Source organism: Pieris brassicae, chromosome 3 (assembly GCF_905147105.1).
Source record: "Pieris brassicae chromosome 3, ilPieBrab1.1, whole genome shotgun sequence".
Taxonomy (NCBI): domain Eukaryota; kingdom Metazoa; phylum Arthropoda; class Insecta; order Lepidoptera; family Pieridae; genus Pieris; species Pieris brassicae.
This window is the reverse complement of record NC_059667.1, coordinates 11,162,779-11,185,213: the sequence shown is the minus strand read 5'-3', so window position 1 is coordinate 11,185,213 and position 22,435 is coordinate 11,162,779. Positions and strand designations below refer to the sequence as shown.

Sequence of the window (22,435 nt, the reverse complement as noted above, 5' to 3'; positions counted from 1 at the left end):
TATAAAACAAAAACTTGTCAGTCGCGATACATATAGTTACTCAATAAAATTCTTTCATCGTAACTTGTAAACAACTCTAAGGTTTTGAGTTTTATCTGTTATCTTCAGTTTCAACATCGTGAGAAATCAGCACAGCCTCAAATTGTGATGTGACCGGGTTAGCGTTCGTGTTCTATATTAGTAATACTGCTGTTGTTGCAGAGGTCCGTTGAACTATTTCCTTAGGGATGGAAGATTGAAGCTAAATAAAATGTATTAACGTTTTTTCTCCGATATAAGAAATGCACGTTTTTCACCAATTCTTTTGCTTTTAACTGCCTGAAAATTAAGAAATTGGAGCTGTTTAAATAAAAATTTCAACTAAAAACTCGTCGTTTAGAGTGTTTTATAGACATGACATGACATCCGAGACATCTTGTTTAAATACTTAGGTTAGATATAGACATAACATTTATTACTAACAAAACACAATAATCAAAAAATAAATAAAAAAAGAATAATAATACAGAGATAACAATGTTTTTTAAAGAAAACGGTTTAATTGTGTAATGCGTGTGTGCTTGTAATTGGCCCTGGCTCAACATTATGCTGAGGAGCAGAGTTGTTCCACAGCGCTGGTCATTCTGCCAGAGACCACAGCAGCTAGTTTGCGCAAAAAACAAATAAGAATCTAATACTAAGTAGAAACAAATAATAATAATAATAGTAAAAGTTAGCAGTGTAAGCAATGAAGAAAAAAATAAAATAATATTAAAAAATAGTAATAATTGTTAAGAAGTAGATAAACAAATATTTTTGAGCGGATTAAAAACTATATTACGTGAGATTTATGTTGAGTAAGTAGAGGTTAATAGTTATAAAGAATGTCAGTACAGTATAGTACAAGTAAGTGAATATACAAGAAGCCAATGTGGATAAACACGTGCTAAGGAAATAAGAGAATCATGTATTTGGAATGTAACCTAATTCGGCTGTTAATGCGAAAAACAACACATTACATTTATAATTCCTATTCAATTTCGCTTACAATGCAAACGTATCCTAGAGTCAATGATCTATAAACATTTGGCCTTAAGCAAAGCTTCAATTACTCTTTGTTTAATGTATAAGTTTCAAAACACCTTTCGAAGTTTAGATTTTTTCCCCAACGACCAATATTATAGTAGAGTAGAATAAAGTTAACACAAAAAAATTGTTTCATCGCCAATGAAACAAACATCGTTGTTTAAAAAGGAGAATTCAGATTAATTAAATTATATAGGATGCGTTACAGCAAATGAACTGGTGATCTCATCGCAAACAAAATGAATATATAACAGTCGCGGCTCGCGCTGTGTCAATATTATATCATGGTGGGATTATTTCAATTACATAATTACTGGCAATTTTAGGACTACAGAGAACGCGAAATCATTTGGTTAGGTGTGAATTGATGTTTTTTGAAAAATCGTTATTATTTAATTTAAAAACTGAACACGTTACGTATGTACTGACAAATATTTGAGATTTTTGTATGTCTTGAAGACTTATGTTATTATATATATAAGATGAGATAATGTTTTACTGATACTATATCGTTATACCTTTTTTTTACTTAGCGAAGAAAGCTAATATTTAAGCTATCAGCTACAGCTACCTAGTCCAGCCATAAGTTCAGTTAAAAGTAAAGTACATTTTTTAAATGAAGTAATCTAATATTATTAAAATTTATACCAACATATTTATTAAAGTCTCAGCAAAAATAAAATAATATTTTATTCGAAATGGCCACCTTTGGCTTTTATACAGGCCTTTATTCTGTTTGGCCACGAATCTATGGATTTACGCACTGTTTTCTAGGGAAATTTCGCCACTGCTTGCTCCAATGATTTTTTAAGAGACTTGAATGTCTCCGTATCATTTAGAGCAGGCCATGTCCTCTAAAACTGATCATAATTTGCAGTCTAGTAGCTTGAGGTCTGGGCTAGATAAGGGCCAGTCTTCAGCTGTTATAAACTCCGAAACGCTGGTTTCAAGCCAGGCTTGGGTAGTTCGAGCCTTGTAACCAGGTGCAGGATCCTGCTGGAAAGTCCACGGAGTATTTTTAGAAAGTGCCTATTGCTCAGAGGTCTCACAACATTCACTCCTTTTTCACAAAACTGCAGTTTTGTGACTCCTTGATAAGACACGAAACCCACCCACCAAACCATTACTAACATAGGATGATGACCACGTTGTACCTTTCCGACCACTTGGGTTGCTTTAGAACTGTGAGCATACACTTTATCATTTTTCTTATTGTAGTGTTCTTCAATCGTGAAATTTTTATCGGTAAACAGGATGATTCTGTGCTTTTCATCTGCGTATCGCGACAGAAGGTGTTTTGATCGATCCACTCTATTTAATTGTAAATATTGATTTAGGGCATGTTCTGTGTATCGACGATAATCACCGAGCTTCAGGTCTTGTTTTATAATACTCGATTGTTAATAATTAGAATTAACATCTTTGTAGTTCTAACAGCACGCGGGCACCCCGATCTTTTCTGGTCTTCGACAGACGAAGTGTTGTTGTATCTGTTGATAGTACGATATACGAACATACGGCTGTTGCCAAGCTTTTGAAGTGCTGGAATATGATCGACGGCTCCATACCCACTTTGTGCAAGGCGATCACTGCAATTCTATTTTCTTTAACACCCCATTCCATATTGTATTTTCATAATGAACACTATGTATGTGAAATGGCGCAAAATCGAAAGAAGTTTTTAAAATATTGAAAATTTAAATTAATTTAAAAGTTGAAAAAAAAGAAAAGTTATGTAACAGTATTTATGCCAGAGCAGATGTTTTGTTTTCAAAAATTAAAAGACAACTGGAATACAAATGCAAACTTATATTATTATCTAGGTGTCCTACTTTAAATTATTAAACCAGGCTATAGACAAGATGTGTCGCACGATCAATCATTTATTCTTGCTCTCCGTTGCATCTAGACAGAGTGCACCATCACGGCCTTGAGCTAAACAATCTTAATATGGAAATCTACATTTACCTCAAATAGGAAAAGGTTCAACGATTTTAAATAGTACAACTGAGGATATGTTTGGCAAGTCTATTGTTGTTGCTGTACAAAAGTATGCATGAGAAATTAAGTCTGAAAAGAACTCGTGCTGTTACTGTATTCGTCTATATGAGAAGTTTTTTTAGAATAGAAGCTATAAATAATAATATAATAGCTATTCTATTAAAAAAAAGAGATGTGTTCTACGTCATAAACATATAATAATATCGCCATACTTATTTGTAGTCTAAAGGCAGCGTTTTTATGAGTCCCCAACTTCCAATCAATTTCATTTCTATATCTTCCACATAATGATTATTGTCATAATTTTTGGACAATGTTATTCATACTCGTGTAGGTATTTCACTACAAACAGTCTTGAACTGCCTGTGCACAGCAGTGCGTGCGTCAGAGCATTAATAAAAAAGGGGTTGTACTTGATTGTTTTGTTAATAACGGATAGTTACTGTAATGGGCATAGATAGTGGTTAATTTAGGTTAGGTTACGTAATGTAAATGCTGGATAATTAATCAAATTGGATTTATATCTCAATTGTACGCTGAATCAATGGGTCGTAACGGTGATTGGCTTATCTGAAACCTTGGATGCGTTTTAACTATTCCCACTCGGGACGTAATATTTGGAAGTTTATTATTTATTGATAAAACATATGAGTATAATGAAAGTATGGTAATGTCTAGATAATAATCAGTAAGATCTAGATTTAGCCATATAAAACGTCAAACTCGTAGTTTTAGAGTAATAAATCTTAATAGACACAATTAGTGCTGTGTAGAGACGATAGCTAGGTAAAACTAATTGGGTCGCGCTAGAAGGAGGCTGCAAACAGAGATTAGATATCTCTCGCAAACAGCCTGTGTGATAATGTTTGCAGAACAGCGCCCGCGCCGCGAATCACCCACAAATAGAATTAATTTGAATTCAAAAAGATTCCTCTATTTCACAATAGTTTTTACAATGTGTTTATAATTACATCAACGACACATTTGCTTGAATATATCGATGGGATGAAATATATATATACGCATGCGTGTGAAAGTTAAAAGATTACCTTATAGCCACGGCCAAAACAATTTTAGATACATAGTATTAAACGTGGGGTATCTTTGGTTAGAAAGGGTCAAGTCTTGAATGATGACAATACTAATAACTTTTTAATGAAATCCTACTGAAGCCACAGTTTTTAAAAAATGTTTGTTTAGCCGGTAATATGAAACAAAATTGTTTACCGTAGATAGAGTTCGATGCTCGTGCCCAAACGGTGCCAAAACATTCCTCACATAGCAACAAATAGTTGTAATCTTATCTTTGTAATCCCTGAGGTGCGAATTTTTCGTGAGCTGCGAAACCAGAGAATTGTATGTAATTAAAATTCTTTTGGAATGTTATTATGTTTACATAGCTTTTTTTGTTTTTGTTAGCCATTTTTGTAAGCTGGTATTCTCTTTTTGGTGTTTCGGGTATAAAAATATTTCTCAAAGTTATATTTACACTTTATTTTGTATTGCCAGTCTGTTACCATGAGCTTACAGCATAGTTAAATTAAAAAAATATAGTTTCTGAAAAATTTAAATAAGGCCCAATAAAATGCGTATTAACGATTCAAAAAATGTATTGACAGTTGTTCAGGTGTCTGTGAGACGAATCGTCAATTATCTAAATTTAGGTCAGAGTAATTATTTATATTATTAATATTCAATATTTTTACTCATACTTTAATTAAAAAGGGAGAATATATGTTTATGGCTAGTGTGGTTTAAAATCTACCGACTGTAGTAGCTATGCGTAGCAAGGCTCTTTTAACGTTAACTTAAGTTTGCCAAAATAGGACAAGTTATGGTAAAATAATTTATGCACGAAGAGTATTTGTATATTATACTTTATGGCATATATTCAGTGTTGAGCACGACGAAATATAAACATGTAGTTGAAACATTGACGCAATAGGTACATATGTAAAAATGTTTAAGGCCGTTTCATGGTCGCTTTCGTTTACACACCTACATGTGCATTTATTATTTAAATTTGCTGTATTTACTTAATGAATAACTATGTTAAAATACATGGAATTTAATATGCAACAATTATTTATATTATTATATTTTTAATTCAAAACCTAACTAGACATGAGGATATTTCATTAGAAAGTGTAGATACAATATAAATAGGTAATATAATTGTGTGGTTGAGGCTTAAAAATTGCCAAATCTTCTTGGCCATTTATTTGTAAAGTAAGTACGTATATGTAGCAACATAATATTTACCAAGACAAGAAAACGCATCAATCTCATGAAGATCGATCGGAATAAACAAACATGAGGTAAACTGTAATAGCGCAACGGAAGCACAAGATCTAAGTGGATAGGCATACGTGCGCGCGCGCCGTTGTTTGTCCATTCCATTGATAAAGCTCGCAATTTCTGCCAGTCGAGAGCGAGCCGCGGCCGTAAACGCTCGTCTCGCGTACATTCCGCGTCCAATCGCGGTTTACCCTCATTTTTCGTGCACGAGTTTTATTCCTGGATCGACATTACTACTGTATGGCATGGTAAATTGTGTTTATTTTTCAATTTTGGACTTAGATGCGGTATCCTATTACTTTATATTTTTTTACAAGTTATGTTTAAAAATTTAAACAGATATTTTTATTATTGAAATGATGCGATAAATGTGTTACATAATTATTATCTATTCAGTTAGAAATAAATTAAACAAAAGCAATGTTTGAACTTATGACACGAGCCGTGTTTGACAAGTAAACTATTTGTTGTTATCTCCCAAAGCTTTTGCAAAATTCAAACTAGTTTATATTTAAACTAGCCTATAAATAAAACATAGATTGAATTAAAGCAGCAATTAATTTATGTGCTTTACATTTTTCGGCCATATTTTAAGCATCCTCAATAAATAGGGCCAGGGTTATGTTTGACTGGGCATCTTATCGGGAGGAACTGCAGAAGGCTAATGATTTGCGCAATCACACATGTCGCGTCCGCTAAATTTGATTGTGTGGGAATCTCGCAGCTTTATATTGTAGAATTAATGAGAACACTTTGGGTTCAAAATTGTAGTCGTAACTCCTGTTTTTTAATGCTCTTACAATATTTGCTGGCAATTTTCTTAAAACAACAACCCTTTATCCAAACTTGACAAACGTAAAATCAGTAAGTTTAGAGACTTATTTGTTTAGAAAACAAAACATCCATTGTTCAGAGTAGAATAAGAGGATAGACGGGTTCATTTATATTCACGAAGTTATAAAAAGTATTTGGAATGGATATATTTTATTTGTAAAAATGGGTTAAAATCTAACCAACCACTGATACAGGTTAGCTTTTAATGTAGAACATATTTTTTATGATGAGCATTTTTAGCTTTATGTGATAAAGTGATGTTAAAATAATATAAAGAAAAGTTCTTGAAATTACACGTTTTTTAAATTGTAGCTTTTGTAGGATTTCATTGAAAAAAGTTATTAGTATTGTCATAGATCATGACTTTTCTAACCAAACCAAAGGAAATCACGAAAGAAAACTCTTTTACGTCTAACTCTTCACAATGGACATTTATCATATATAAATTTAACAATATTTTATCACATAAAGTTAAGAATGCTCATTATAAAAACTGATCTTTATTAATAGCTAATCTGTATTATTATTACAGCATATATGACATATGCTGTAATAATTATTATTTAATTTTTCTATCAGCTTCCTGTATAATTGTGATGTTCTATCTAAATGATTCATGGCATTATCACATGTTAATTACAAAACTTGTAAAACTCTAGTTTTGCAACCTCATACAAATGACATGTAGATCCCGGTAATAATAAAATATAAGAAGTCACACCCTTATATTAAAACACACCTTTATTTTGTAATGCGTAAGTTGTTAGTATTGTTGCGATTAAGTTGTTGTCATTGGCCCTTAACACCTTTTCAAACATAATTTGCTATTGTATGCATGATTTTATTACCTCTGCTATAACCTAAAGAACGTACGTTCCTTTGTACGCACTCGTACATTGGTATGTACCCCTTTGCGACAGAGCTTATTCTCGTGTGCTCTGAAATTTTCAGCATATTAAGTTAGTCGTTATGAATTACAAGTTAACATGTTATTTTGTCTATTATAAATTGTTAGCGATTGCTCAATGTTGTAATAGTGTACAACAGTAATTTGTGGTTCAATTTTTCAGAGCACAGATTATCATTTGTTGCTTATACCAAGCAACAAATGATAATCTGTGCTCTCTTATATTATTCGTAACACACCAATTTATGAGCTTTGCTTTTGATGGCACTATTATTACTAGTAGGTAGGTCATAGGTTGTAACAATTTTAATTGGTGAATGAACTCCGTCCAGAAAATGTAGAACGAATGTTATTTAATTTTTCATTTACTTTTCTTCTTGCCTTTTTATCTTTCCGTTCTAGTTAGAGATGCGGCTGCGCATCTAATAACTAGACAAACAAGTAAGATAATTGTGCTATCGCTGTTTGTACCATCATTTGAAACTGCTGTTTTACCTACGTCCGCCACATTCCTGCTTTATTTGCTTAAGTGCATGTGTGTTTGTATTATAACTATAATTCAAATCCAATTTGCGTTTCGATTAACTATTTTTTCAATATTTAAAAAGAAAATTAAATCCATTTTATGGTAGGATTAAAATACTTTTTTATTGAACTTATTATTATTAGGGAATAAAGGAGTTGTTTTAAATACAGCTGTTACCGCGATGCTGCGAACTGAGAACTTGGTGAGGCGCCACACATCAATAAACAATACACTTCATAACCACTAACGAGAGCTTGTATAGGAGAGGTAGCCTACTGCGGATAAGACACACTACTTTGTAATATCATTTTAATAAATCATATACATAATTATATTATTAAAAGCTAAAGTGCACATTTCGATCGATAAACATGTTTAATAATCACCTTATGAACAGACGTTTTCAAAACTTGTACGATTGCCTTAGATACAAAAGATAGGGCTAGAAAATCGTATCACTTGTAAATTAAAGAACAATGTAACAACGAAGTGCTCAATGTACTCAAAGCGGCCTATAAGCTTTTGGAACATCAATATGTTTCTGCCGTAGCATAGCGCCGGGTTCGCGTGCATCTCAAATCACGCTAAGTAGGCCTTTGATCAGTGAAACACAACCGCTTGCACTTCCTACTCGCTATCAATGGCTTCTATCATCGCCTTTACATCATATCTAATATCGTATGGGCAATGCACCGTTATTTACTGGTATGTTTGTATGTACGGCCGAAATTGGTTGGATATCTTCTCTTAAATAGAACAAGACGCACGTTGGAGAAAAAATCTTTTATGGTTTGGTTCCAGACTGGTTTATTCAAATGAGTTGTAGTTTATTTTAAATGTAAATATTACATAACTCTGCCTAGGTACTGGCTTTGTTTTCTCATTCTCAATATTTTTTAGTTTAACGTCGGTTGATTAAGTTGATCCTTGCTTCTGTAATAGTTGTATTTTTGGAAACCGTAAGGTACTTGTTTGCACATTTTACGTACGGTGTTAAAATCTATTTTTAGTCCAATCTTTAACTCGAAATATCAACAACAAATTTTTGAGCGTAAATTTTTTGTCTCGTATTCATGATAGAGCTACTTTGCAGTGATAAACAGCTTAAATAGAGTGTACACTCAAAGTGTCAAGTCGGTAATTTGTTATACCTGTTAGTACAAATATTTGTTCAAAAATCTCAAGAGTAGTTTCGTGATTTTAATATTTGCTATTTCTATTTAAATTACACTTGAATATTAATATATTTTACGTATTGCGATGTTCAATGAGAGAGGCACAGGAATTTGGTTTAGTTTATTCTACAGATATGTTTTAGGCGAGGGTTTTATTCGGAAAAGTTTGTGAAGTGAAACTAATTAAACAATGTGAAGTACATCGTCCTCTAGGAGTTAGTTGTGTTTCGGTCGGCGACGCGACCGTTGGTGAAACCCTACAAATTGGGACCGAACCTTCTAATTGGAATTATTCGGCTATGTGTCGTGCTCGCTATTTTAATGTAAGTTTCAAATTGTGTATCTATTTATGTTGCTAGGAGAGCTTATAATCTATACATTTGCCTAACATGTTAAATGTGTGTTAAACTATTTCTTCAAAATTTCATAGAAAAATAATTAAAGATACCGTATTTTAATTTAAACGTATACAATTATCAATTGGAATGTTACAAGATTTCAATTATTAACTACTATTTTAGTACAACGTCCCTTACATATCAGAAATCTAGAATAATGTGATAAAACAACTCATTTCTGTTATCTGCAGGCAAATATTGAACTGAATTCGGTCTAGATATTAATTATTATCAAAATAAATGCACAATTATGTCACGGCCATGTTGCATCAGCGGAGAATTGACGTACTTTTTTGCCTTTGACAGGACTTCATGGGAACGAAACGATTTTTATATGAGTACAATTTTTTTACTGCACTCAAATGATGTGTATATTTCATAACGAATTTTGTATATGTATTTTTAATATAAAATAATTTGACTCTTTTTTTCTGTTTACTAAATTTTAGTTACTATCGAATAGTTTAAAATACATCGTAATCACCTTGTCCTAGTAATAGATTAGCGTCACATCCTAACCTATAATGAGAATCGGGGTCGTTGTACGTCTGTTTGTCTATGATAAGGGTTATCAATCATCTTGATTGATGCGCTAGGTTATTTTTTAATTTTGCGATCTTACACTTAATGGGCATCTACAAGGCGCTCGCAGCCCTTTAACGTTTTTGTAATGTTATCTTTTTGCTTCATCAAAGCAGAAATTGCAGGAAGTCCCTTTAGCGGGGAATAATTGTATATCCAATACTCCTACAACGCGTTTATTTTTATGTTATGCCATCCATTTTATTTCTAATTATATTAACAGCTACCCAAATACCACCAATTAGCTGTGTACCAAAGCCATACATAAGATGCCAAAGCTCAAAAGCTTGTAGTTACACAATGGCAATGCCACAAAGGTTTATCTGGGAGATGATCGGATTATCTGTGCATAAATCATTAGCTCTGCCGTGACCACTGCGCCGGCGCCGCACTGTCTGCGCACGAGTTCGATGACATTTGAACTGGCTGTGAGAGTTTCGGAGAAATAAAACGCTGACTCATTAATTTTGATCTATTAAATGCAAAATATGAGTTGAATGATGAGGATAAGCTAAACTAACAGTTATATATAATAAAATTAAAGAATTTTATATAAATTTCTGAAATACAGAAATGTGAAGATTTACATCTATTATCCAATTAATAAGTCTACCAAGTCCAGATACCAGAAATAAAATATGATTTTTTTAAGAACAGGGGTGAACGCGCCCGAGTCTCACCTGATGTTAAGTGATACCGCCCGCACATGAACACTCTTAATCCCAGAGGTCTCGCGAGTGCGTTACCGAGCCATATATCACCACTGATTAAAATCAATGACTACATATTAATTAACCATAATATTTAATGCGCAAAACACCTACAGAATGCAATACATATATCAGTTACCTAAATAAGCAACGGTTACGTAATCTGCTGCTCCCTCGATACTAATTTACGGCATGCATTTGTATTTAAACAACGGTGTTTGATAAAGCCGTTCAAATTAACATAGCAATTACAGTTCTAACAAATGGGCGTCGATAAATTTTCTAACAATAATAAATCGATACTTGGACAACTCTCACAAGAAGTCCAAAAAATACTCTTATAAATTGTGTTCGTGGTGAAGCTTTTTGAATTTAATTAAGAGGTTAGAGTCCTGTGGCGTTTGATCTTCGAAATGCCGTTAAGGGGAAGGTTATACTTGCTTTTTAAGTGTTTTTATATCGTCCTTCTGTCTTCTTATCTGCCTGCCTCTCTTTCGTTTCCCACTTCGTGGATACCACTCCATTACAATTCTGTTCCATTTTTGCTTATTTTCGCTCATGCGAAAAAAAAATTAAAGACGACACATTTTTTTTAAACGCTTAATTTTATTTTATCATTCCTTTTTCCTCCTGTTGTACTTCTTTCCATACTGTTTCAACAAAGACCATTCTATATCCTTTATATTCCCTTATATCCCTTATTTCCTATTCCATTATATTCCCTAACCTAGTCAATATTCATAATAAATGCATATAAAACAGATGAGTAAATTTTCGTATGAACAGGTGTAAGTTGGTAACGTTATACGTGGCCTTAATGCTATGAATATAAAATAAACACCAAAAATATATATAACACTGCGCTACAAGTCGGTTTGGAGTTGTTACAAATGACTAGTCGTCTCGCGAGGCGCGCGCATCTTTATTAACCGATCAATTGAGGATCATTGCGCTTGAATTACTTCTAGTTTCATCTACTGGCTTATCGAGATATTTATTAATTAATCTTTCAAGACATTTCCTTCTTGTATTTTTAGCAATGGTTAATATGGTTAAAATGCAAAAAAATATGGGTAACATATTTGTAAAATCATATTAAATGAAGGCTAACATGTTTATATTAATAGAAATTTTACATATTTTTACACTTAGGATTTATATACTTCTCTACTGTACGTGGGGTATTTGAAATCAATTTGACAATAAAGACGCAGTGCAACTTGTGTGGGCTCGATCTAGTTTAACGGAGCATATCCGAAGTGCGTGTATCGTCGCTAATGACCGTTCCTGAGCATTGCATGCGCACTACAATACTTCAATTTCTGACCATTGAATTGTTCCCATGTCACTGCTATGGGCGCGCGCGTATGTCCTTAAAAAGTTAAAATATAGCTCAGTACCCTACTGCCTTAATAACAAAATTTATCTTGCCACATAGACTCAATACAGATGCGATCTTAAGCGTATGAAATAGCCCACATTCAATGCACAAAAGTTAAGAACGTAAATCTTATCTAAGGTCAGTGTTACGAGACTTTGTCACTGATATATCTACTTTATTGTTGTTTTATAATTTTTATTGAAAGTTATGCTTAACCCGCGATTGGCGGACTATTTTTAAATGCACGGAATATTGTAAGTACACGGTAGGTTAAACGCACTTGTGATAAATTATGTAATACATTTTAAGATTTAAACGTTTGATTTTAATCACAATTTAGAATAATAGGATAAAGACTGAGTACAATTTAAATACATTGTTATTATTTCTCCCAAATCAAAACACTCATATCGAGAGATGGTCCAGCGTTAACAGAGTCCTGCCTCAAGTGAATAGACCGTAATGAACTTGCTCCGGAGTTTCATCCACGTTGAAAATTAACCTTGAGTAACGGTACTCGTTACCTAAATATTTATTTGAATTACCCTTTTTTAAGATCTTTGATCTTTTTTATATTCTTTAAACCTTGGACGTTTAACTATTAAATGTTAACAGTGTTTTCAACTAAAATGATAAAATATAAATGTGAAGCAATTTATTTAAATAAATATCAATTAAAAGCAACGTTGGTAATCGTATCTGATAACAATAACCAACTGCCGTGCGTCCAGTTCAGCAGCACTTTTTTAACATACGGTCGCGTGCGATTTATTTTATACGAGCATATCAAAGGTCAATTATTTAGTAGTAAAACTCACGTTAAATATACTAATTATACTTATTTTATACTTTGATGTATGTTTTCAAACCCAATTTGCGTTTTAATCTCACAGCCGGCACGTAGTACTGACCAGTGCGGTTATTGATATGGAATCACATACTAGAGCATGTCGGTGAACAGTGATCAGTGATTGCAGCCAATGAGTCAGCCCGCCCACGATGCCTTCCTTACTCTACTTGTGTCGCAGTAGGATGAACCAAAGATGCGACCTTGTCCCTAAACATTTTTCAAATATAAGTTAGTTAATTTTAGAAATTTACTTAAGAGCGAATCTTTATGAAGATAGGAGCAAATGAACATCTTTTAGGCAGGCATGTTGGCATGGCCAAGTTAGGCGCGGGAAAACTCTTGTATCACTAATTTGTTAGTTTTATATTATTAAATTTGGTCAATTAAGTATTTCCGAACCAATGTTTAGTTTACCAACGACTAAGGGTCCTTCAAGAAAAGATCGTACTAATTCTGAAAAGGCCAGCAGCGCTCTTGCGAGCCGGCTGGCAATGTGAGTGTCCATGGGCGGTACCACTTAAAAGCAGGTGAGCCTCCTGCCGGTTTGCCTCCTGTTAAACAAAAAGAAACATGGTCCCATATCTTGGTTACAATTGTGAAAACGCTGTTGCAGTATATCTGAAATTAATCGTGGTAGATATAAAAATGATGTCTAAGCGCTTCCGTGTTAGTAAGATGCCATCTGCAGGATTGTCGTAAAAATGAGATTGTTTACTAAATATAGAATGTGTGTATCGTATTGGCCGGGTCGTCGGCCGTCGTTATCATTTCGGCACGGATTCTCCCCCCGCGGCTTCAAGCGATCTCTCATTGTTTTCAACTATTGTTCTGTTATACCCCTCTTGAGTCGGAGATTAACTTGCTTTGGTCACTTAAGTGGCTTAATTGGGGGTTTAAGTTGAATTTATGTTGCTATTAAAATCGTTAATATATAGCAAGTTGAATAAAATACCATATTACCTCTTCATTACTTAGGTTAACTTTGCGGACTATAGTTCGTAGCTCTTCAAATTACGTTAACGGTATAATTGTTCCCAGGGTGATGGTGTCACAATGAAGCTCCGACTGGTGGCTCTGGCGCTGGTGGTTGCAGCGGCGGCCGCCGACCCCCGGCAGAACACGCCGCGCCCGAGGCATTGGCAACGCGGGGCACGAACGCTAGCTGATAGATCAACGACGCAATTTGTGGGGTGAGTTTCAATACCACACCCTTGTCTTAACACTTATTTTCAGGTTTTATTTTCCAATATTATGAATAGTTAAACTATTATTTGTTATTACACAAGTCATAGTTATTTGAAACGACTATAGTAAATCATGTAAATTAAAGTATGTACAATGTTCACATGTATTGGATAGTTAATCAATAATAAGATGTAATAGATCAAAGGAGCGGTCCGAACAGCTTGATTGTAACGCGTGGCTGTCAATTGGGTTTGTCCTTTGTTTGCTGCAATTACAAAGGCAACTTTCCTCGAGTGGCTTTAAGAAGACCATGACCGATTCTTGGCTTTAGATTTTTATTGAACCTAATTTATTCGGTTATTTTAACTTCACCTCAGTTATTATTGATTTTTTAATAGTGGTAATTCTTTTTCCTAACCTGGAATTTCGGTTCCTAGGCCATATAAATATTTTTAGTCTACATGAACTCGCCTATTAAGAAAGGAATATACATATAACACTTATAGGTGAATGCATCCATGAGTCTGCTTCAAGAAGGGCTTCGGGACTGTTTGATTTACTGACGTGTCGAAACTAGGAAAACGTAGGAATTCTCGCCACTAGTTGAGATATTGAACTTGACAGGTTTTCCTTTGACATTCCCGGGATTGCTTTGTGGAATAATCTATTTGCAAATGCACAAAAACAAAGCCATCTGCCGCGAAACAAATTATGACTCACTCAATGAGTTGAAGAATGTCCGCAATGCGAGCTTAAATCACTAACATTCATCTAGGGTTGTCTCGTGCCTATTTCATATTAGAAATTTACTAAAACTTATGTATAATGAACATTTCATAGCAAAAAACAAGGAAATGAAACCATAAATTTTATTAATTTTTTAGATTGGTTTTTACTAGTTTAGATAGAACGGTATAAATATGGGAAGGACCCATTCGGGCGAACGCGTCTTCTAGTTTCCTTTATATTTTGTACCTGTCAATAATTTTCAGCGGTATTCATTGTAAGAGACAACTCAATCTTTTTGACCCTCTCCACTCCGTAACTTAACTGTCAACCTACCGATTATTGAAGTCTTTCTTTGAGTCAGCAAAATTTCTTTTACTTTAGTTATCAATATGTTGCAGTAATTATTTCATAAAATGCGTAATGGTTACGAAATGGCTAAGGTTAATTCAATAAAAGATTTATCCTTTATATTAAAAATCCAGGTCTATATATTCACCAAGTATGCGTCAACCAAACAACCGCACATATGACTTTCTTAATATCATGACTGAATTTGTTTACAAGGTAAGCTTTAAGGTAAAACCGCCTTGTGTCGGTGCGGGCGCATATTGACACGCGCGCGATGGAATCGCTTTCCCTGTTTACGTGCGTTCGCGTGGAATGCACTTTATGAGCATTATCTGATTTTATATATGAATCATGGAAATAATACAACAGTGCTTAGTCAAAAACGTATTGTTAATTTTCACGTTTGTTCAGAGCAGTGTTGAAGAAGCTTTAGCGTGCGACTCTCATCCCTGTGGTCGTAGGATCGATCCCCGGCTGTGCACTAATGAACTTTATTTTTAAAAGCGCATTTAACATTCACTCGAGTCGTAAAGGAAAACATCGTAAGGAAACCGGCTTACCTTAGACCCAAAAAGTCGACTGCGTGTGCCACAGGAGGCTGATCACCGTACCATACAGAAATCTGTGGCCCAGACCTAAAAAGGTTGTAGCGCCTATGATTTATTTTTATTAAACTTCGGTATACAAAAGAAAATCAATGGCGCTACAACCTTTTTTTTAGGTCTGGGCCTCAGATTTCTGTATCTGTTTCATGATCATTTGTAAATCGAATAGGCAAATGATGATCGACCTTCTGTGCTTGACACACGCCGTCGACTTTTTGGGTCTAAGGCAAGCCGTTCTCCTCACGATGTTTTCCTTCACCGTTCGAGCTAATGTTAAACTTCGCTATAAACTCGATTGAATTATTGATTTAGTCTCTTTCATCTACATATGTGATACCAGCCCATACACATACATTTCATATAATCTATAATTCCATTAGGAAGTAGTTTTCGTTACGCAAAAGAACTAGTTCAGCAATATTAATATTTTGTGCTAATCTTGTAAGCGGTCATCAAGACGTCATTCAAGTCCGCTCAAGAATATTATAATTAATGTAAACCCACTATTATGACACTTTTGCAAGGTTTCTGTAGGGAAATAATACGTGTTGTTAAATTTTATTGGATTTTGGTCATATTATGTTTCTGTCGGACGACGATATTTAAGTAGAAAAAAATTATTGGATTGTGGATTTAAGCTTTACGTGAGTTTTCCGGTGTAAATGTTTTTATAAACACATTAATATCTTTGCTGATTTGGACTAGATTTAATTAGATATAAGGACCAAAATGCTGTGAAATGATGATTTGTCTGAGACCATTCTTGACTTACACGCTACGAACCATAGTTTCAGTAGAAAGGGCACACTCCCGCCGCGTAAAGTAATTGTATGTATACCGAAAACGCAAATGTTTCTATGTTGGGTTTATTACTAAATATTCCTGCTGTAACGACAATCGTCATTCATACACTTCTATAATAACTAGATTACTAAAACTTTTGTATTGATACATTCAAAGCTCACTTATATACATAAATTTGTCCTAAACACAGCCGACTATCAACCCAGCAAAAAGATTCCATTGACGTATATAATAATGACGAAGCATTAAATAATAGGATGTGTGACCCTTTGACCCAAATGCAATTAGCTGAATAATCAACAGGCATAGCAAATGATGCGCCTCTGATATCAACGTGAGACCGGCACTCACAAGGCTGTTCTGATCATTTGTATTTTCACACTTGTTGAGATATTAGGTCAGACGGTCAGCAGTAATGAGACATAACATTATTAATTCCTCTAGACCTCATTCATTTAACACCGTTACTGCAATATTAAGGTTTAACATGTAAAAAGACTTTACAATTTGTTTTCCTTTTTGGCAGCCTTACCACTTTTTATTTTTACTTTACATTAACCACTCGCGTCAATAATAGAATGTAAAGCAAAATAATAAAATGTTAATTGCTATGAAACGAATTCATGCATTTTTGGGTCGTAATTTCGACGATTTAGAAAATCGCCACGCTTATAAAACTAAGAAGCCTAAGCGAGCAAAATATACAGCCTTGGCTTGTACAGCTACTAAACTCATTAATTATATGTTACATTATTTAGTTGCTATGGTAGCTGTTGTTCTATTTGGTTTTGGAATATATTGGCCTTATTTGGCAGCCTAAATAAACATATTATACATCGTGTGAGTACGGTCATAACAAGCTTTGTGCCGTAGTGGTGATAGTTTGCGACAGTTGAGCACGTGCGGTCAGGGCGACCTCTGAGCATTAGCGCCGCGCCACTTACCCTCGTCCTGTCTTAATTACGACATTCGGACCGCTCATTATGTCGCCGATCCGCTTTATCTGCTAACAAAATGTGCAATTTTTCACTTCACAAAAATAGCTTAAGACGTTTTGTAACGAGTAGTCTTGGGTTGAACATCACAATTGGGAAGATGCCATCACCTGATAACTATATTATGTTATATTTTACAAAATTTATATATTCCAGACCCCACGTGTGCCGCAGCAGAAACAGCACGCATTGCTGTCCAGGATGGACTTCGAGACCTAATTCTTTACTTTGTGTAGTCCGTAAGTTGTCATTTACAATTGAAATACTGGCTAATCGACGTTATTTACTTTCGTTACTCTAGGATATTTAACTGACGCCTGTTTCAGCCTTGTGCCGGCCGGATTGCGGTTCGCCCGGTTCGTGCATAGCGCCGAACATGTGCCGGTGTCCTGGGGGCCTCGAGGCGCCATCTTGTGGCGCAGGCGGAGCGCTTTACTCCTACCCACGTAATATATCAAGATTTTTATACTGTACCTTAGAAAACTATATTTAACATTTTATAGTGAGCACGGTGAGTTTGCCCTTGCCGCCTCAATGTCTACCTATACGCTTATTACATTTTTGTTGGACGATTACCTAATGGTTTTGGATTTTAATTATAATAAAACACGAGAACTTGATGACCATGATTGTATATTATTGCGGTAATTACAGCGCGACCACGGGGTGGCTGCCGTCGTATCTGCATGAATGGAGGAACTTGCACTAATGGAACATGCGCTTGCGCACCCGGCTGGTCCGGTGAATTTTGTACTGAACGTGAGTCACAATCATTTTAAAATATATTATCATGTTATCATATACATCGAAATCAATTATGAAAGAATTCTTATAGTTGGTTTTTTAGTTTAACTTTTCGTGACATTTCTGATGACTATCATAGCAGAAGTTATTTCCACTCTTGTAAGAAAAGTAATGAATTTCAGCAATATGTCGGGAGCCATGCCTCCACGGTGGGCGATGTATAGCCCCAGACCGTTGTGTTTGCTTCCACGGCCTATCTGGAACACGCTGTGAAATAGATCGACGAACAGGTAGACCATTGTTTTGCATTATTGTCAATATTCTTTAAAAAAGCTACTGAAACCCCAGATTCATTAGGAAACAGGGATTCTCCAAATGGGCCAAAGTATTCCACGTGCCAAGGGAATTCCTTAAAAGTGCAATCGAAAAACTCAATTCATATTCAATATATAAGGTATATAAGGCAGCCATTTCTCATTCACACAACCTATTCACTAATTAATCTAACTCAGCTCAGTCTAAATTTCAGCGAAAAATTATAGCCATTATATGGTTTAGTAATTATAAGATTGATCATAATTTTCCAGTATTCGGCATTGGCCTGTGCACAGTAGTTTCAGTGTTTACAGTTTCACACGATCCCGATCAAAATGATGTCACCTGACTGACGCATTTCGCTTCAGTTGAGGAAATTTAAATTTGTTTCTTTATAGCAGGGATTAACTCTATAAGATCGATCTATATATCGATGAAATACTTGCTTAATAAATTATTTTAGGAAACTTTCATCGAAACATTAAGCTACTTTTTATTGACTGGGCTGTGACATACTTTTTTACAACTAATGTTAATGAATTGGAGGAAGGAGGCTGCTGCTCTTCCTCCGACCTAAAGGGAGATCTACAAAAATCAATACTCTTTTTTATGATCATAATCATCGCTTAGGGCCGTGCTACACGGACACTCGTGGCGCCCTGTGCACGGGTGCGTTGGAGGGCGTGGTGTGCACCAAGCAGCTGTGCTGTGCCACCGTCGGCGTGGCCTGGGGCCACCCCTGCGAACGCTGCGGAGACCTCGACTGCCCCACGGGACACCTGCGAAACCTGGCCACCAAGGAGTGCCAGGCTAGTCACATGAATTTACTCGACAAAACAAGTCTAGCGCGAGCTCTTCGATTGTCATAATACCGTTTACGATCAGGACATCGACGAGTGCGCGGCGGTGCCCGGGCTGTGCGAGGGCGGCAAGTGCATCAACTCCGTCGGCTCCTTCTCTTGCGAGTGTCCTCCGGGCCAGCGGCGGCATCGCGTCACCAACAACTGCGAGGATGTCGACGAGTGCGAGGACCCCGATATTTGTCCGGTCTGTCGCCGTTCGTCGGTTTTAATCAATTTTTCAACCGTTTTAACAGTTAACGATTAACTCTATACCGTACTCTTACAGAATGGAAAATGTGTCAACACGGAGGGCGACTACTACTGCCTGTGCAACCCTCACTTCATCCCGAGTCCCGATAAGAAGTTTTGTATCGGTGAGCGTCACTGAAATGGTTTTATCCATTACTTAAACGAGGCGAGTGTCTAAAAGAACTTTGACCTTTACAGACGGTCGCGTGGGTGACTGCTTCACGTACCTGGGCGAGACGGGCGAGTGCGGAGACCGCCTACCCATGTCTCTGTCCAACAGAGACTGCTGCTGCGGATACAACATGGGCAGGGCCTGGGGCGACCTTTGCGCGCCTTGCCCGCCGCGGGGCTCCGGTGAGTCGTCCGTTCCGGACCGGGGGACCGGGCTATCGCTCCGTCGATCCGTTACGGCGTGCTCAACGGAGGATTTATTTGTAGTCGAGTGGACGCACCTGTGCGGCGGCGGCGCGGTCCCTCCCGACTGGAGACGCAACGACACGACTACGGGCTTCGGGGACGGAAGCGACGTCCCTCATCCCATCGCAAAGATCAACGAGTGCATGCTCAGGAACGGCATCTGCGGCCTCGGCGACTGCATCGACAAGGATGTCGGGTGAGTTCCGCACACAGCCTTCGACATCCAGACGTGTTCCACAAACGACAGCGTATAACGATCGCATCCAACGTCACACAGGTACTCCTGCTCGTGCTGGGAGGGCGCGGAGAGTACGTTACAAGACGGCAACCCGACGTGCATCGACATCGACGAGTGCGCCCTCGAGTACTGCAAGGGCGGCACTTGCGTCAACACGCCCGGCAGCTTCACCTGCAGGTGGGGGCCCTGGGACGCTGACGAGGCGCTTTCGAACGCTCACCTAGCGTCGATTCATTATTTTAACGATCTTTTAGATGTCCGCCCGGTTTCGATCCCGTAGAAAATGGCCTGCGGTGCAGTGACAAGAACGAGTGCGAGATGACGAACGGAGGGATGTGCACTAACGGCGTTTGCACCGACGTAGATGGCGGGTAAGAATTGAACATAAATCGAGGTTAAGAGATGTAGATAGATCGGTCGCTTAGAATGATTTCGCCGCTGCGCAGCTACGAGTGTACCTGCAACCCGGGCTACGAGTCGACGGAGACGGGTCACGCGTGTCGCGACGTCGACGAGTGTGCCGACAACCCGCGAGTGTGTCGTCGGGGTCGCTGTCGGAACACGCCCGGTGGATACGAGTGCCTCTGCGAGCCGGGCTTCGCGAGATCCGCCGCCGGGTACTGCGCCGACGTCGACGAGTGCGCCGACAGGTCGCTGTGCCAGGTACTGGAGAGTCTGTTCCGTCCGTTCTCCCCGTTCATCGCGTCCGCTGAAGTCGACGTTCTGCTCGCAGGGAGGTCGCTGCGTCAACGGCGAAGGTTCCTTCCAATGCGTGTGCGAGGCGGGCTACCGGCCGACGCCCGACCGCGCGGCCTGCGTGGACGTGGACGAGTGTTCCGAGCTCCGGGTGTGTCGGAACGGGAAGTGCCACAATTCGCCCGGCTCCTTCCGCTGCGAGTGCCTGCCCGGGTTCACGCTCAGCAACGACGGCCGCACTTGCCTAGGTAACGTCCCCTTCTAGGTTTCCCCTGTCGACCAGACGTGTCGAAAGCGTACGCCTCGTTAACCGAATGACTCACGATTCCAGATGAGGTGCAAGACCTGTGCTACGAGAAATACGAAGACGGCCAATGCACCGGACCCGGAACCACACCCGTCACTCGCTCGCAGTGCTGCTGCAGTGCTAGCAAAGGTTGTTGTTAGATCGAAGTGAACGCAATATGTATGGAAAAACGTAATGAGGTGTCGTTATAACGAGTGACTCCCGCAGGTCTGCACCTGGGCTGGGGCGTATCCTGCAAGGCCTGTCCCCCCCGCGGTAGCCAGGACTACGAGATTCTATGTCCCGAGGGCTCCAGCAAGGACAACGCCGGCACGGACATCAACGAGTGCACCATGATCCCCGGCGTCTGCCCTCACGGCACCTGCGAGAACCTGGAGCCGGGATACAAGTGCATCTGCGACTCCGGATACCATCCCGACAAGGATGGCATCTGTCGAGACGTCGACGAGTGCGACATGCACCAGTCGGTCAGTGTGGTTCCGACGTCTATCTATCTCTAGCCCGTCTCCGTTTTATTCGACGAATCGCTTCCTCCGCAGTACTGCACGGGTGGGCAGTGCCGAAACACGTTGGGCAGCTTCGCGTGCGTGTGCCCGAGCGGCACTCGCTACGAGCCCGACGAGCAGCTCTGCCGAGACATCGACGAGTGCGAGGGTGAGCCCCCGTCGGACCTTCCCCAGCGCGGGGACATTCCGCCCCGCGCCCTCCCCGCAGGTTACTCTCCGCCCGCCGACCCTCGCCCCGCGTCCCACGCTTAACACGCGGACATCTAACCGAGCATGACCATGAATAAGGCCGGGGCCATCTCGCCTCGCGTGGCGACCTCACCGTCGTCGACTTCCGATTTCGGCATCTCACCCGGGCATGAAGGGATTGACGGCATTGGCTTGAATCGGCATTCTCATTCAAACGTCCAGTTGAGAGTAAAGTTATAACTCATTTGCACGCTTTCATCAGATTCAGCGCACCGCTTCATCAGACTACTACGTTCTCATTGGTTTGAAAATTAATGTTAGGTGATTAAGGAAACGCGATCCTGACTAAAACGGTTATTATTATCAAAACCTTACAGAACAATCGAACCCCTGCGACAACGGACGGTGCATCAACACTCACGGCAGCTACGAGTGCGAATGCGAACACGGCTTCGTCCTGGATGCGTCTGCGCAGCACTGTCTCGGTATGTCACGCGAAGTCATTTGGTAAAAGGCGATGTCACGCGTAGAGATATTGA

The 22,435-nt window shown here is 38.3% G+C and overlaps 1 protein-coding gene across 4 annotated transcripts in view; it reads left to right on the top strand.

The window, feature by feature from the left end:
* LOC123706723 (fibrillin-2-like) overlaps positions 1-22,435 on the top strand; it is a 44,728-nt gene that overhangs the window by 2,512 nt on the left and 19,781 nt on the right. The window contains exons 1-19 of one of the 4 annotated variants that reach the window (XM_045656091.1): positions 5,477-5,612; positions 13,766-13,917; positions 17,550-17,632; positions 17,720-17,839; positions 18,048-18,152; positions 18,320-18,427; positions 19,083-19,261; positions 19,338-19,499; positions 19,581-19,668; positions 19,742-19,897; positions 19,982-20,156; positions 20,238-20,375; positions 20,453-20,569; positions 20,645-20,861; positions 20,932-21,142; positions 21,226-21,330; positions 21,409-21,668; positions 21,741-21,915; positions 22,274-22,381. In XM_045656091.1, coding sequence (XP_045512047.1) covers positions 5,610-5,612; positions 13,766-13,917; positions 17,550-17,632; positions 17,720-17,839; positions 18,048-18,152; positions 18,320-18,427; positions 19,083-19,261; positions 19,338-19,499; positions 19,581-19,668; positions 19,742-19,897; positions 19,982-20,156; positions 20,238-20,375; positions 20,453-20,569; positions 20,645-20,861; positions 20,932-21,142; positions 21,226-21,330; positions 21,409-21,668; positions 21,741-21,915; positions 22,274-22,381 — 2,662 coding nt within the window. In that variant the 5' untranslated portion in view covers positions 5,477-5,609. Of the gene's footprint in view, positions 1-5,476; positions 5,613-9,072; positions 9,130-13,765; positions 13,918-17,549; positions 17,633-17,719; positions 17,840-18,047; positions 18,153-18,319; positions 18,428-19,082; positions 19,262-19,337; positions 19,500-19,580; positions 19,669-19,741; positions 19,898-19,981; positions 20,157-20,237; positions 20,376-20,452; positions 20,570-20,644; positions 20,862-20,931; positions 21,143-21,225; positions 21,331-21,408; positions 21,669-21,740; positions 21,916-22,273; positions 22,382-22,435 lie in introns of those variants that run through there. The other 3 variants (XM_045656093.1, XM_045656089.1, XM_045656092.1) reach the window with 3 other exon arrangements.